This window comes from Callorhinus ursinus, unplaced genomic scaffold (assembly GCF_003265705.2).
Source record: "Callorhinus ursinus isolate GAN/ISIS: 27379988/994484 unplaced genomic scaffold, GSC_fseal_2.0 scaffold41, whole genome shotgun sequence".
Taxonomy (NCBI): Eukaryota; Metazoa; Chordata; class Mammalia; order Carnivora; family Otariidae; genus Callorhinus; species Callorhinus ursinus.
In genome coordinates, this window is record NW_027397103.1 from 10,946,680 (window position 1) to 10,958,136 (window position 11,457).

Here is an 11,457-nt window from a genome sequence, read left to right on the forward strand (position 1 = left end):
CCCCGGGTGCTCAAACCCAGGCAGCTCAGGGAAACGCCGGTGAAGGACAGTCTCATTTCAGTTTTCTTTGTATTTCAGACACAAATACATTCACAGGTTCCAAATACAACGGTGAAAAGTCGCCCGCCCTCCCCTGTTCCCAGGTTCCTGGTTCTCTCCAGTGACATCCATTGTTGCCAGTGTGTTGTGTCCCCATCTAGAGAGATTTCATGCATAAACCAGAACACGCCCTACTTTTTCGGGGGTGGGGGGAGAAAAAAGGTAGCCTTCTCTATGCTCTGTCACTTTAAGAGCAGATAGATCTAAGTGTAAGTACAGTTACTTTCTAGCTTTGTGACTTGTGAGCCTCCCTGAAGCTGCTTCCTCCTCTAAAATGGCAATCATAATAGCAGGCACCCACAGAAGTTGTTGTAGGGTCATGTGGTGGGGGGGGTGGGGAGGAGACAGATGAAGCTGTCAGCACAGGGCCTGGCTTCCGAGTGAACGTTCTGTGTCCCCTGAGTGTGCCAGGCTCAGCTTCCTGGTGTGAGAGGTCTAGACAGAACCATACCTTTGGGTTAGGCCACCCCCTGCTTAGGATTTCGAAGGCAGACAGGAAATAGTGTTTATGGAGACTTTACTGTGTGCCAGGCACTTGCTGAGGCCTTAGTGAACATCATGGAATTACAGGATTACGCTTCGGTCATTGGGCTGAAAAGTTCTATTGTTGAGTGTTCACATTATAGTGTGTTTAGCAGGATCCTCAACTGCTACCCACTAGTTGCCAGTAATATTTTTCCCTGCCAGTGTGACAGCCAGAAATGTCTCTGGACATCGCCAAATGTCCCCAGGGAGGGAGGGGAGACAAAATCACTCTTGGATTAGGAACATGCCTTATTTCATCCTCATGTTAACCAAATAACCTGGGTGGCAAGGACCATGATTGCCCCGTATTTGAGGGGAGGAGACCTAGAGAACAGAGAGGTTGGGTGCCCTATCCAAGAACACACAGCTCCTAAATCACTGCTGGGATTCACATCCAGGCAGTCTGACTGCTGAGCTCATGTTCCTACCCATTATATAAGAATCCCTTTTATCTTGAAGAATGTTGTCTAGAATAATGCAAAGCTCTTCCCAGATCTCTGCTTCACAACCTCAATACATGTTATTTGTTCTTATTACATCTGTTAGCAAATCCTGAAAAACACCCCTGTGAGATCTCCTAAGTGCCGTTTTACAGGCGGGGCAACTGAGGTCACTTGCTTAGGGTCACAAAGCCAGTAATTCAGGGATTCTGGGCCCAGTTGCACATTAGAATCGTCTGGGGAACTTTCCGAAGGCCCAGGCCTCACCCCAGACAGACGAGAGTCTGGGCGTGAGGCCTAGGTGTCCGTAGCTTTTAAAGCTCACACAGGATCCCAAGGTTGAGCACTCCTGTGTTGGGCTGAGAAGCCAGGTCGGCTCTCAACCCCAAATCTCAGTGGCCAGTGTGACGAGACACAGGCTCTTCTTTCTCCCCCAGAGTAAATCCATGCAGCCTGCGGGGACGTCTTCCCTCTTCACCTAAAGACCCTCCCAGAGCTGCACCCCCTCTGTCCCAATCACACACCACGAGCCTGGGGCCGATGCCACCAGGTTCTCCTTTATACTCTTGCTCTCAGGAATGATGACCAAGAATGAAGACTGTAACAAGAGGGTCCCCAAAGTCAGCTGGGGAGAGAATAATCCAGTGCTGGGAAGAGTGAGGTGCCCTCAGAGGGTGCCAAGGGTGTGCCCCGAGTCACCACTCAGCTCCTGCAGAAGCCACACCGGTTTGAGCAGTTGGGTGACGGGCCTGAATTTCTCCGGAAGCTCTGGGGTGCCCTCTGCGGGGGCAAGGGGCTGGTGAGAGCCGGCGACTCCAAGATGCCATACCAATGCCCTCTCCTCAAACCCCCTGACACCCACACCAGGAGGGGCTGGGACAGATGAGCAAGTGCAGGCCTGGGGCAAACCACCTTACTCAAGGGCATTCAGGAGCAAACTGGTCTTCAAGGAAATGAGTTTTGAAGGGAAGGAACCAAGAAGAACCAGACCAGCTGGATTGCAGGAAGCAAGAAACCCACCCTCTGCTCCTGCCCCCGAGTTCCTTGACCAAAGGAGAACCCAGGAGCTGCCTCAACCACATCGGAGGCTGGAGAGCATGCCCACCCCTCACCTGGCATCAATCTTCCTCTGTCTTCTTGAACATGGCCAAGGCTTCCTCTAGCACGCCATCAGGGTCTAGAATTTTGATCTGGAGGGAAGCAGTAAGGGGTTGGATTGAGGAGCATGGAAGGCCCGGGCTGCCAGCCTTTGGGGTGCTGCCTACTTTGGAGGTGCTGTCTGCCTTGTGGGCTGCTGCCAGTCTCCATGGGGATGCCCTGACTGAAAACAAAACCTGTCTGTTCCCTGGCTGGGCTGGGCTGGGCTGGGCTGGGCCTGGCCAGGCTGGATGTGGCTGCGGGGGTGCCGTGTTCTGTCTCTCTGGTGTGGCCACAGGGCTCTGCTGGGTGCTGCCCACCTTAGGAATGGGGAACTGGGTGGGCTCAGGGGCCTCATCGCGTCCAAAGTCGATCATTGTGCCACACTTGGCCACGTCGTCCACCCAGAAGCCTTCAAACAGCTGACCGTGGTCCAGGTGGAAAAAACGGCCCGACCCATTCTTCATGCCTCTCCGCCAGCAGCCCTCGTAGCGGTTCCCGTTCTCTGGGGGAAAGGACAGGGTCACGTGGGTGCTGGGCACACCTAACCAGACCAGACTACCAGGCTGGCCCCTCCACACGCCCAGGTTGGACACTGTGCCCACGGGGAAGCCAAAAGGAAACCCAGCTGACCAGAGTGCCCCGGGGCTGGGCTGCCTGCGGTCTGGGAGGACTGACCTATACACATCAGAGCCCCGGGGTGGGCTGGGGGCTGGGGTGGGGGTGTCAGTGACTTCCAGAATCAGACCTGGTCCACCTCTCGCCTCCAATACTTACCTGAACTTGGATGAACAACATCATTTCCTGTTTGTAAAAAAATCATAGCTAATGATATGAATAGGCAATGTTTTTAAAGCACTCACTCTGTGCCTGGTTCTTTGCTGTTTCTGACCTCACTCGCTCCTCCCAAAAACAGTTCTATGAAGGATAACCGACTCCATTTTTTACAGATGGAGCTTGAAAAGCTCAGGGAGTCTGACTGACTTGCTCAAGATCACAGAGCTAGGACGTGGCAGAGACCAGATTGGAAGCCAAGGTCTGTTCATCCCAGGAGCCCATGCTCTTAATCATGAATTCACTCTCCTGCTTGGCTGCTGCTGGTGGTGGCATAAAAGGAATACTAATAAAGCTAATGCTTCTCAGCTCAGACCCTTACAGCCACGTGATCTTGGGCAAGTCACTTAATTATTTTGTCTCATTTTCTCATTTGTAAAATGGGGATAACAGAAGCACCTACCTCATAGAATTGTTGTGGAGATTAAATAAGTCGATACACAGAAAGGACTTAGAAGAGTACTGGATAAACTCTAGATGAGAGGTCAGCAAACTTTTTCTGTAAGGGGTCAGACAGTATTTTCGGCTTTGTGGGGCACAGGGTCTCTGTTACAACTCTGCCATTGTGGCGTGAAAGCAGCCATGGACAATATGTAAATGAATGAGCAAGTCTGGTGTGCCAATAAAACTTTACTTACAAAAACGTGTGTTGAACTGGATTTGGATTTGGTCTAAGGATCGTAGTCTGATGACACCTGCTACATACAAGTATGAGCTAATAATATATTGAGCACTTATTATTATGTGTCAGGCACCATGCTCAGCACTTTATAAACCTCATTTAACCTTCTCAATAACTCTAGTTAAGTTGTATTTTTATCCTTAATTTACAGATGAGAAAACCAAAGCACAGAGAGTTTAAGCAAATTGCCTGAAGGTCACGTAGCTAGTAAGAGCTTGATCCAGGATTTGAACCCAGGCAGGCTGGCTCCAGAGTCAGGCCACTAGAAATTATACACTTGGAGCCCTCACTACTATGTGTGGCCACAGTAGGTGCTCACTAAGTGCAGGCTGTTACTAGTAGATGCTCACTGAAAGCAAGCACAGAGCTGGGTGCATGGGGGATTGAGAATGACAGACGGAAATGGCTGTCAACCCTCCTCAGCTGACCTAATGCCTCAGTTTGGCCAAATCTCATTGGAAATTGGAGTCTTGAGTTTTCAGGAGACCGAGCTCAGGTTTGTGTCCTCACCAAGAGCACCGACTATGTGCCAGACACTGGGAAAACAACAGGGAACAAAATAGATGTGCAGTCTAGGTCACAGTCTGGAGAGACAATGACACTAGCTTTATAAATAGCCTACTATGTGCCAGACCCTGTTCATAGTAGTACCACTTTGTAGGTACTACTATTATTCCCATTTTACAGGTGAGGTAACAGGCACGGAGAGGAGGAAACCTGCCCAAGATTATATGCTAAAAAGGAAAGGAAACAGATGCTGAGGATAATGAGAACGTGCATTAGTGGAATGAACAGGGAAGGCCTCTCTGAGGAGGACACAGTGCCTCTGCACTGAAGATCTGAAGGATCTTCTTTCTATTGCAGGAAGAGAGAACAGCAGTGCAAGGGCCCTGAGGCAAAAAGTGTGGGAGGAACTGAAAGAAAATGAGTAAGGCTGAAACCAAGGGTTTCCCAAGGGACACGGGTGAGAGGCACTACTCCACAGTACGGGCTCCGAACTCGGAGGGTAGGAGGGAGCTATGGGAAGGTTGAGAGCGGGTTAGTGATAGGGTCCTATCTGTAAAAAGCTCAGGCTGGTTGCTATGTAGAGAATGGATTAAGTCCTGACGCTAAGGCGGTTTACTCAGGACTCTGCTCTGCCTAGGAATGTTCTTCCCTAGCTCAGTGCGTATCAAACTCCTCTTCCTTCAGGTCTTCTGTTCAAATGTCACCTCTTCAGGGAGACTTTCTCTGACCCTAAGTCTGTCTAAATAGCCCCTGTCCCCAACTCCTTTGTCATTCTCCAACACACCTTACCATTTTAAAGGGATAGTGCTTAGCACTTTTTTAAAAAAAGATACAGTGAGAGAGAGCACAGGCAGGGGGAACGGCAGGCAGTGGGAAAGGGAGAAGCAGATTCCCCGCTGAGCGGGGAGCCTGCCGTGGGCCTCCATCCAGGACCCTGGGATCACGACCTGAACCGAAGGCAGACGCCCAACCAACCGAGCCACCCAGGCGCCCCGGTCCTAAGCACTTTTGACCTCACAACAAACAAGCTGTGTTGACCTTGAGCGAGTGACTTAACCTCTCTGTGCCTCAGTTCATTTTTACATAAAGTGAGGATGGTCAGAATACCATCTTAGAGAACTGTAGTGAGGATTAAATGAGCTCAGTGCTGTGTAAGTGTAGGCTAGAATTATTATGACCATAAGAAAATGTCTTAATTGTTGATGTGTCTAGTTAGGCTCCCCCTTTAGTACAGAAACCCCAGGCGGGCCGGTATCTGGTCCTGTCATTCACCTTAACCGGAGCGGAGCTGGAGTGGGGCTGGGCGGGGCTGGGGGCGGGGAGTGGGCGTAGCCACGCAGGGCCAACCGGGGGCTGCCCGAGGGCGTGGCCAGGAGGCCATGGGGCGGGGCTGGCTGGGGCGGGGCGGGGCACTTACTCTGACGCAACATGCCCTCCCCATGCGGCTTGTTGTTCAACCACTGGCCCTCGTAGATGTCGCCGTTGCTGTAGTACATGCGGCCCCATCCGCTTCGCTGGTTGCCACACCACTCACCCTCGTAATACTCCTTGGGTCCGAAAAACTGAATCCCATAGCCCTGAAAGCACGAAGGTGTTCCTATTCACGGCGCCCCCAACCACGAGGAAAGCCACTCCTATCTTCCCTGACACCCAAGCCACACACTTGGACTACTTCCTTGCTTCCTCCCTCAGCCCTACATCCCAAACTGATGGTCCTGCATTGAAAAAGCTGCCCAGGCTCTCCGCCCCCCTCCACCCCTCTGCTACCACCTTCGTGCAGCCCACCACCATTTCTCCCCTCCTCACGGGTCCTCCTCCTCCACTCTCCCATTCTCCCCTCCGCACGCATCTTCCGTGAAGCAGCTAGAAGGATCTTTACGTCGCTCATCTGATCACGTCTGCCCCTTTTCCTCAGCTCTGATTTGACCCTCTAAAAGTCACAGATGCCTCTGAGAATCAGATCAAAGTTATGGACTTTCTCCCCAGAAAAATGAACACCACCGCTCAGTGTCCAACCACAGAGAATCATGGACTCCCGGCAGATCACACCTTAAGGAAGTTGGGTTAAGCAGCCCAAGTTTACTCTTCAAAATCCTGATTCTCCACGAAACTTTCAAGGCCCCCATCTACCCCTCCCCTCACTCCCACCCCCGTGGGCACACACACCTTGCTGTTTGACATATTCTTTGCTACTTCTGACTACTTTGCTACTTCCCCTTCTCCTTTTTTCCCTCCCTGGTTAACTCTTTGTACCTTTTGGTATTACTTCCTACAGGAAGCCTGCCCTGAATTCTCAATATTCCTGTGGGCTCCCTGGGGAAATCTCTATCCTAACACCATATTGTATGCAAATTGTTTATTTTGGGAACCTCTCTCCCCACTGGCCAATAAACAGTTTGAGCACAGAGATCACAAAATCCTGAGCTCTACCACTCGCCAGCAGTGTGTGACCTTAAGCAAGGCACTTCACCTCTCCAGGCTTGTTTCCTTATCAGTAAAATGAGAATGGTGATGATGATGACTTTGTGAGTTGGTTGAAGCACCGTATGCCACATTCTGGAGATACGGGGAGGGTTCGGGCATTTCTCGGTTCTGGCTGGCTTCTACCTCCAGGACCTTCCTCTCTTGTCCTATGGCCAAGGGTGTAGCCTCTGCTTCCTTGCTCCCACTTTTCCTACCCCTCTCTTGTGCCGGTCCAACAGAAGGGCGATTCTCAGAGAGGAATGACCAGGGAGAAGAAAGCCAGGAAATGAGTGGGGCAGACGGGGAGGAGACTTGGCCCCCACACAGCCTGGCTGGTTTCTTGTGCCACAGGGCTTCTTGGGCTCCTCCCTAGGCCCTCTCCTCTTGCTTCCTGTTTCCTGGGTTTTGTTCTGAGAAGCCTGGATGATTTCCCACCCCTTCCTTCTCCCACGCACACGCCTCTCTGACTGCTCCCCCTACACACACACACACACACACACACACACACACACACACACACAGCCCGCTTTCAGCCTGGCCCACACCCCAGGGCATGATGGGAACCACTCACCGATTTTTTATCGTCTTTCCACCAGCCAGAGTATACTTTCCTGGGCTTTCCCATCTCTTGGTCAGGAAAGCTGAGGGTGCCATAGCCATCTCGCTTCCCAAACTTCCAGTCTCCCTCATAGATGGCTCCTTTCTTCTTCCAGATCTGTGTTCCTTTTCCTGATGACACACGGATGGGCCGACACTGCAGACATGGCAGCCCTGAGGCTGGAGGGGCAGGTGCTGGGTCTGCCTTGGCCTCAGGGGCCCCTAGAAGACTTGGTGACCTTCTCAAGGGCTGAGCCAGGGTCTGTGCCTCCTCTCTAGACCCCCATCACCAGTGAAAACCCCAAGAAAGTTCCATTTCTCCAAATAGCAATTCTCCAGCCCTTTGCCCTGAAGCCACATTGACACAGCAACTCCCAAGTAGAAATCTGCCCCTTCTTTTTTTCGTAATAATAATGAGCTTCATCTCTTAATAATACCCAAAGTTTACACCAGATGGCTAGAGTTTCTAGCAAATGTTCTGCATATTTCTTCAGTTCTCAGAAACACACATGGAGACCTATGTCCTACCAGCCTCATCTGTGTCTTCCACTCCCAACTTCCAGATTGCCCTCCAACCACTATGTCCTCCATGGAACCACCAGATATGCTTCTGCCTCAGGGCCTTTGTACCTGCTTGTCCTTTGGCCTGGAATGTTCTTCTCCAAATATTCAGTCACTCCCTACCTCCTCCAAGTCTCTGTTCAAATTTATTTTCTCAATGAGGCCTGCCCTGACCATCCCATATAAAATCACAAGCCTATCCTACCCCCTTACCCTGCTCTGTTTCTTTCCATATTGCTTATCAACTCCTAACATATCAGATAATTCATTTCTTTATCATTTATTGTCTATTGTCTAGCTCTCCATGAGAAGTACACTCCATGAGGACACAGACTTTGGTCTATTTTGTTCACTGCTCTATTCCCACACTGAAGAACAGTGCCTGGCACGTTGCAGGTGACCGATACATGTTGAACAAAGACATTTGTTGAACAAAGGGATGAATAAAATATTTGTGGAGTACCTATATGGGCTAATTCATGTCTTGGTCCTTAGTAGCTTAGGAACAAATCCAACATTGTCCCTGTGAGCTTTTTAATCTAGGGCGAGTAACTTAACTCCCTGGGCCTCAGGCTCCTCATCTGTAAAACGGGGATGAGAATATCTCATGGGGTTGTACTGATCACTAAATTCATTAACATAAGGAAAACACTTAGAACAGTGCCTGCAAATACAAAAGATGTTACCAATTATTTGTGCCCTTGAGGTAGAGCTCTCACCCGGTTTTTCTACCTGTCCTTCTTTTAGTTTTGTTTCTTTGGGGGAACCAGCCCCTCCTGAGCTCTCAATCCTGAAGGTTTGCATGGAACTGGCTCTTCCCTCTGGCAACTCTAACCAACCAGCTCGGGCCACTGTGATTGGTTCAGTGAAGGGCATGTGATCCAAGTTGGTTCAATGAGACTGTTTGCTTCCGGGTTAAAGGCAAATTTATCCCTTCTTAGAAAGTTTTATATGGTTGGACCCCTGGTGTGCCCATTCTCTCTCCTTGCTCTCTCTGCTTTGGGCACACTGGCTTCCAGTCTGTTCTTTGAGTAAGACTTAATTACCACCCCCCCCAAATCCTTCCATTCTGATTCCACTATCTAGAAGACATGCCCTTCTGCCGAGCTAATCCTCATCCTGTGTGCTTAGCTCAAACATCACCTCTCTCTCTTCTCAGGGCCACTTTCACGTCTCCTCTCTGGTCCCCTTCATACCCTGATGCCACCACTTGGAGTGCTTCCGGATGAGGAAAGTTCTGAGTAGTGGTGATCCCTGCCAGGCTCAGCCCTCAAACACTCACAGACCCTTCTGCACAGACCCTGGGCTACACACTTGGTAGATGTCATCTCTTATCTTTACTAATAGCCATGTTCCCATTTTACAGAATGGGACACTGAGGCTCAGCATGGGGTAATTAGTCACTCAAGGTCATGGTTGGTGGAGCTGAGATTCTGACCCAGGATTGTGGACTCCAAAGTACTTAACTCAGGAAGGCAGGAGAAAAGAGTGGTTGAGAGCACAGGATCTGGAATTGTAAGACCTGAGTAAGAAGCCATACCATCATTTTTTAATCAAAACTTGTTTTTCTTGGGGTGCTTGGCTGGCTCAGTCAGAAGAGCACGTGACTCTTGATCCCAGGGTCATGAGTTCGAACTCCATGTTGGGTGTAGAAATTACTTAAATAAATAAAACTTTTTTTTAAGATTTCATTTTTAGGGGTGCCTGGGTGGCTCAGTTGGTTGGGCGACTGCCTTCGGCTCGGGTCATGATCCTGGGGTCCTGGGATCGAGCCCCGCATCGGGCTCCCTGCTCAGCGGGAAGCCTGCTTCTCCCTCTCCCACTCCCCCTGCTTGTGTTCCCTCTCTCACTGTCACTTTCTCTCTCTGTCAATTAAATAAATAAATAAAATCTTAAAAAAAAAAGATTTCATTTTTAAGGGGCACCTGGATGGTGGAGTCAGTTAAGTGTCCAACTCTTGATTTTGGCTCAGGTCATGATTTCAGGGCTGTGAGACACAGCCCCACATCAGCCTGCATCCAGGCTTAGTGCAGAGTCCACTTGAGATTCTCTCTCCCTCTCCCTCTGCCCCTCCCGCTCATGCTCTCCCTCTCTCACTCTCTGAAATAAAAAAAAAAAAAAAGATTTTACTTTTAAGTAATCTGCACCCAACATGGGGCTCAAACTTACAACCCCGAGATCAATAGTCATATGCTCAAGTGACTGAGCCAGCCAGGTGCCCCTAAATAAATAAAACTAAAAACAAAAACAGTAACAAAAAACACTTGTTTTTCTTCAGGGCTTAGTTTGTGTCACAAGGAACCCCATGTCATTTGCTGGTTAAAGTTGCAGTTAAAGTGGGACACCTGGGTGGCTCAGTCGGTTAACTGTCTGCCTTCGGCTCAGGTCATGATCCTAGAGTCCAGGAGTCTGCTTCTCCCTCTCCCCATGCCCTTCCCTCCTGCCTGTGCTCTCTCTCTCTTGCTGTCTCTCAGATAAATAAATAAAATCTTTAAAAAAAAAGTTGCAGTTAAAGCCCCAGCTAGTTGTGTGTGTGTGTGTGTGCGTGTCCTCCCTAACCCACTGCTGGTCAGACCCCCACGTCAGAGCCGTTTGAATCCCCATTGCGACCTGGGTTGGGGGGGCACCTGTTCCTCCTGCTAGCCAGCCACATGTTTAGCCCAGGTCTCAGAGCGTAGGACTGCAATGGAGTCCCTAGAACCCTGGCTGTGGTTACGGTTGGTATCTCAAGACCCCTTTGTCCCCTGCTGGTCCCTGAGGGCTTCGCTCATCTGATGTCAGGGCTGAGTTTGGTTCCAGAGCCTCGGCGAGTGGAGACCCCTGGCTGGCCCAGGTCAGTGGCATCCACCCCTTGAGGGAGCCTTGGGGACACATCTTACGTCCCCAGTGAGCTCTGCCAGCGACTTCCTTGGCCCCAGTCAGGTCCCAGTCACCACCGTCCAGACTCCACACTAGCCCCCCGGGCCCCTGAGTCCCCCACTCACCGTGCTTCATGTTGTCCTTCCACTCACCCACATAGCAGTCACCACTGACAGCGTACACCTGGTGCCTCAGGCCGTTCTTTTGGGCTTTCCGGTCCCACCCCTTCCACAGGGGCTCCGACTTCTGCAAGCACTTGGAGATGGGCATGTTGGCTGCTTCTGTGGGGCCCAGGGGTGCTGGTAAAGGGTTAGGGACATCAGGGGCTCAGTGTGCCCCTAGCAGTGCCAGGATCCTGGGGCTTCCTGGGGAGGCATTTGTCTGAGCCCAAATGACATGAGTCATGTATGTTCTGAGTCCCCAGGCAGATGAGCAAGCAGCCCTTTGAGGGTGACCCTTCTGTGCTGGACTGACCCTTGCCTGTCAGCTCCTTTGCATCTCTAGGGCCCCGCTGAGGTGGGTCTGATGACACAATTGCTTGGGAACCCAGGGAAACCAGTAGAGGAGGGGGTTTGTGATGGCACCAGAAAGAAGCTTCCCCCCACCAGTGGTTGACAGTCACATATTTAATAACCAGTATGACCAATCAGAGTGGATGCTGGCCCTAAGGCTAGAGTTTGGCCTGGAGGCCCCAGTGGTGAGCACTGGGATCCACTGCAGGAGATGTGCGGGGGGGGGGGGGGGGGGGGGGGG

At 50.9% G+C, this 11,457-nt stretch overlaps 1 protein-coding gene across 32 annotated transcripts in view; it reads right to left on the reverse strand.

The window, feature by feature from the left end:
- Positions 1 to 11,457, reverse strand: part of MORN3 (MORN repeat containing 3) — a 30,019-nt gene that overhangs the window by 16,075 nt on the left and 2,487 nt on the right. For 10 of the 32 annotated variants that reach the window (XR_012374884.1, XR_012374880.1, XR_012374881.1 and 7 more), the window contains exons 1-4: positions 10,830 to 11,197; positions 7,259 to 7,464; positions 5,642 to 5,801; positions 2,177 to 2,706 (exon numbers count right to left, since the gene is read on the reverse strand). Coding sequence is in view for 20 of the 32 variants with exons in the window: in XM_073881197.1 (XP_073737298.1) it covers positions 2,183 to 2,706; positions 5,642 to 5,801; positions 7,259 to 7,464; positions 10,830 to 10,974 (1,035 nt within the window). In the remaining 12 variants the exon portion in view is untranslated. Of the gene's footprint in view, positions 1 to 61; positions 2,707 to 5,641; positions 5,802 to 6,030; positions 6,174 to 6,390; positions 6,697 to 6,746; positions 6,937 to 7,258; positions 7,465 to 10,829; positions 11,204 to 11,457 lie in introns of those variants that run through there. The other 22 variants (XR_012374889.1, XR_012374890.1, XM_073881205.1 and 19 more) reach the window with 20 other exon arrangements.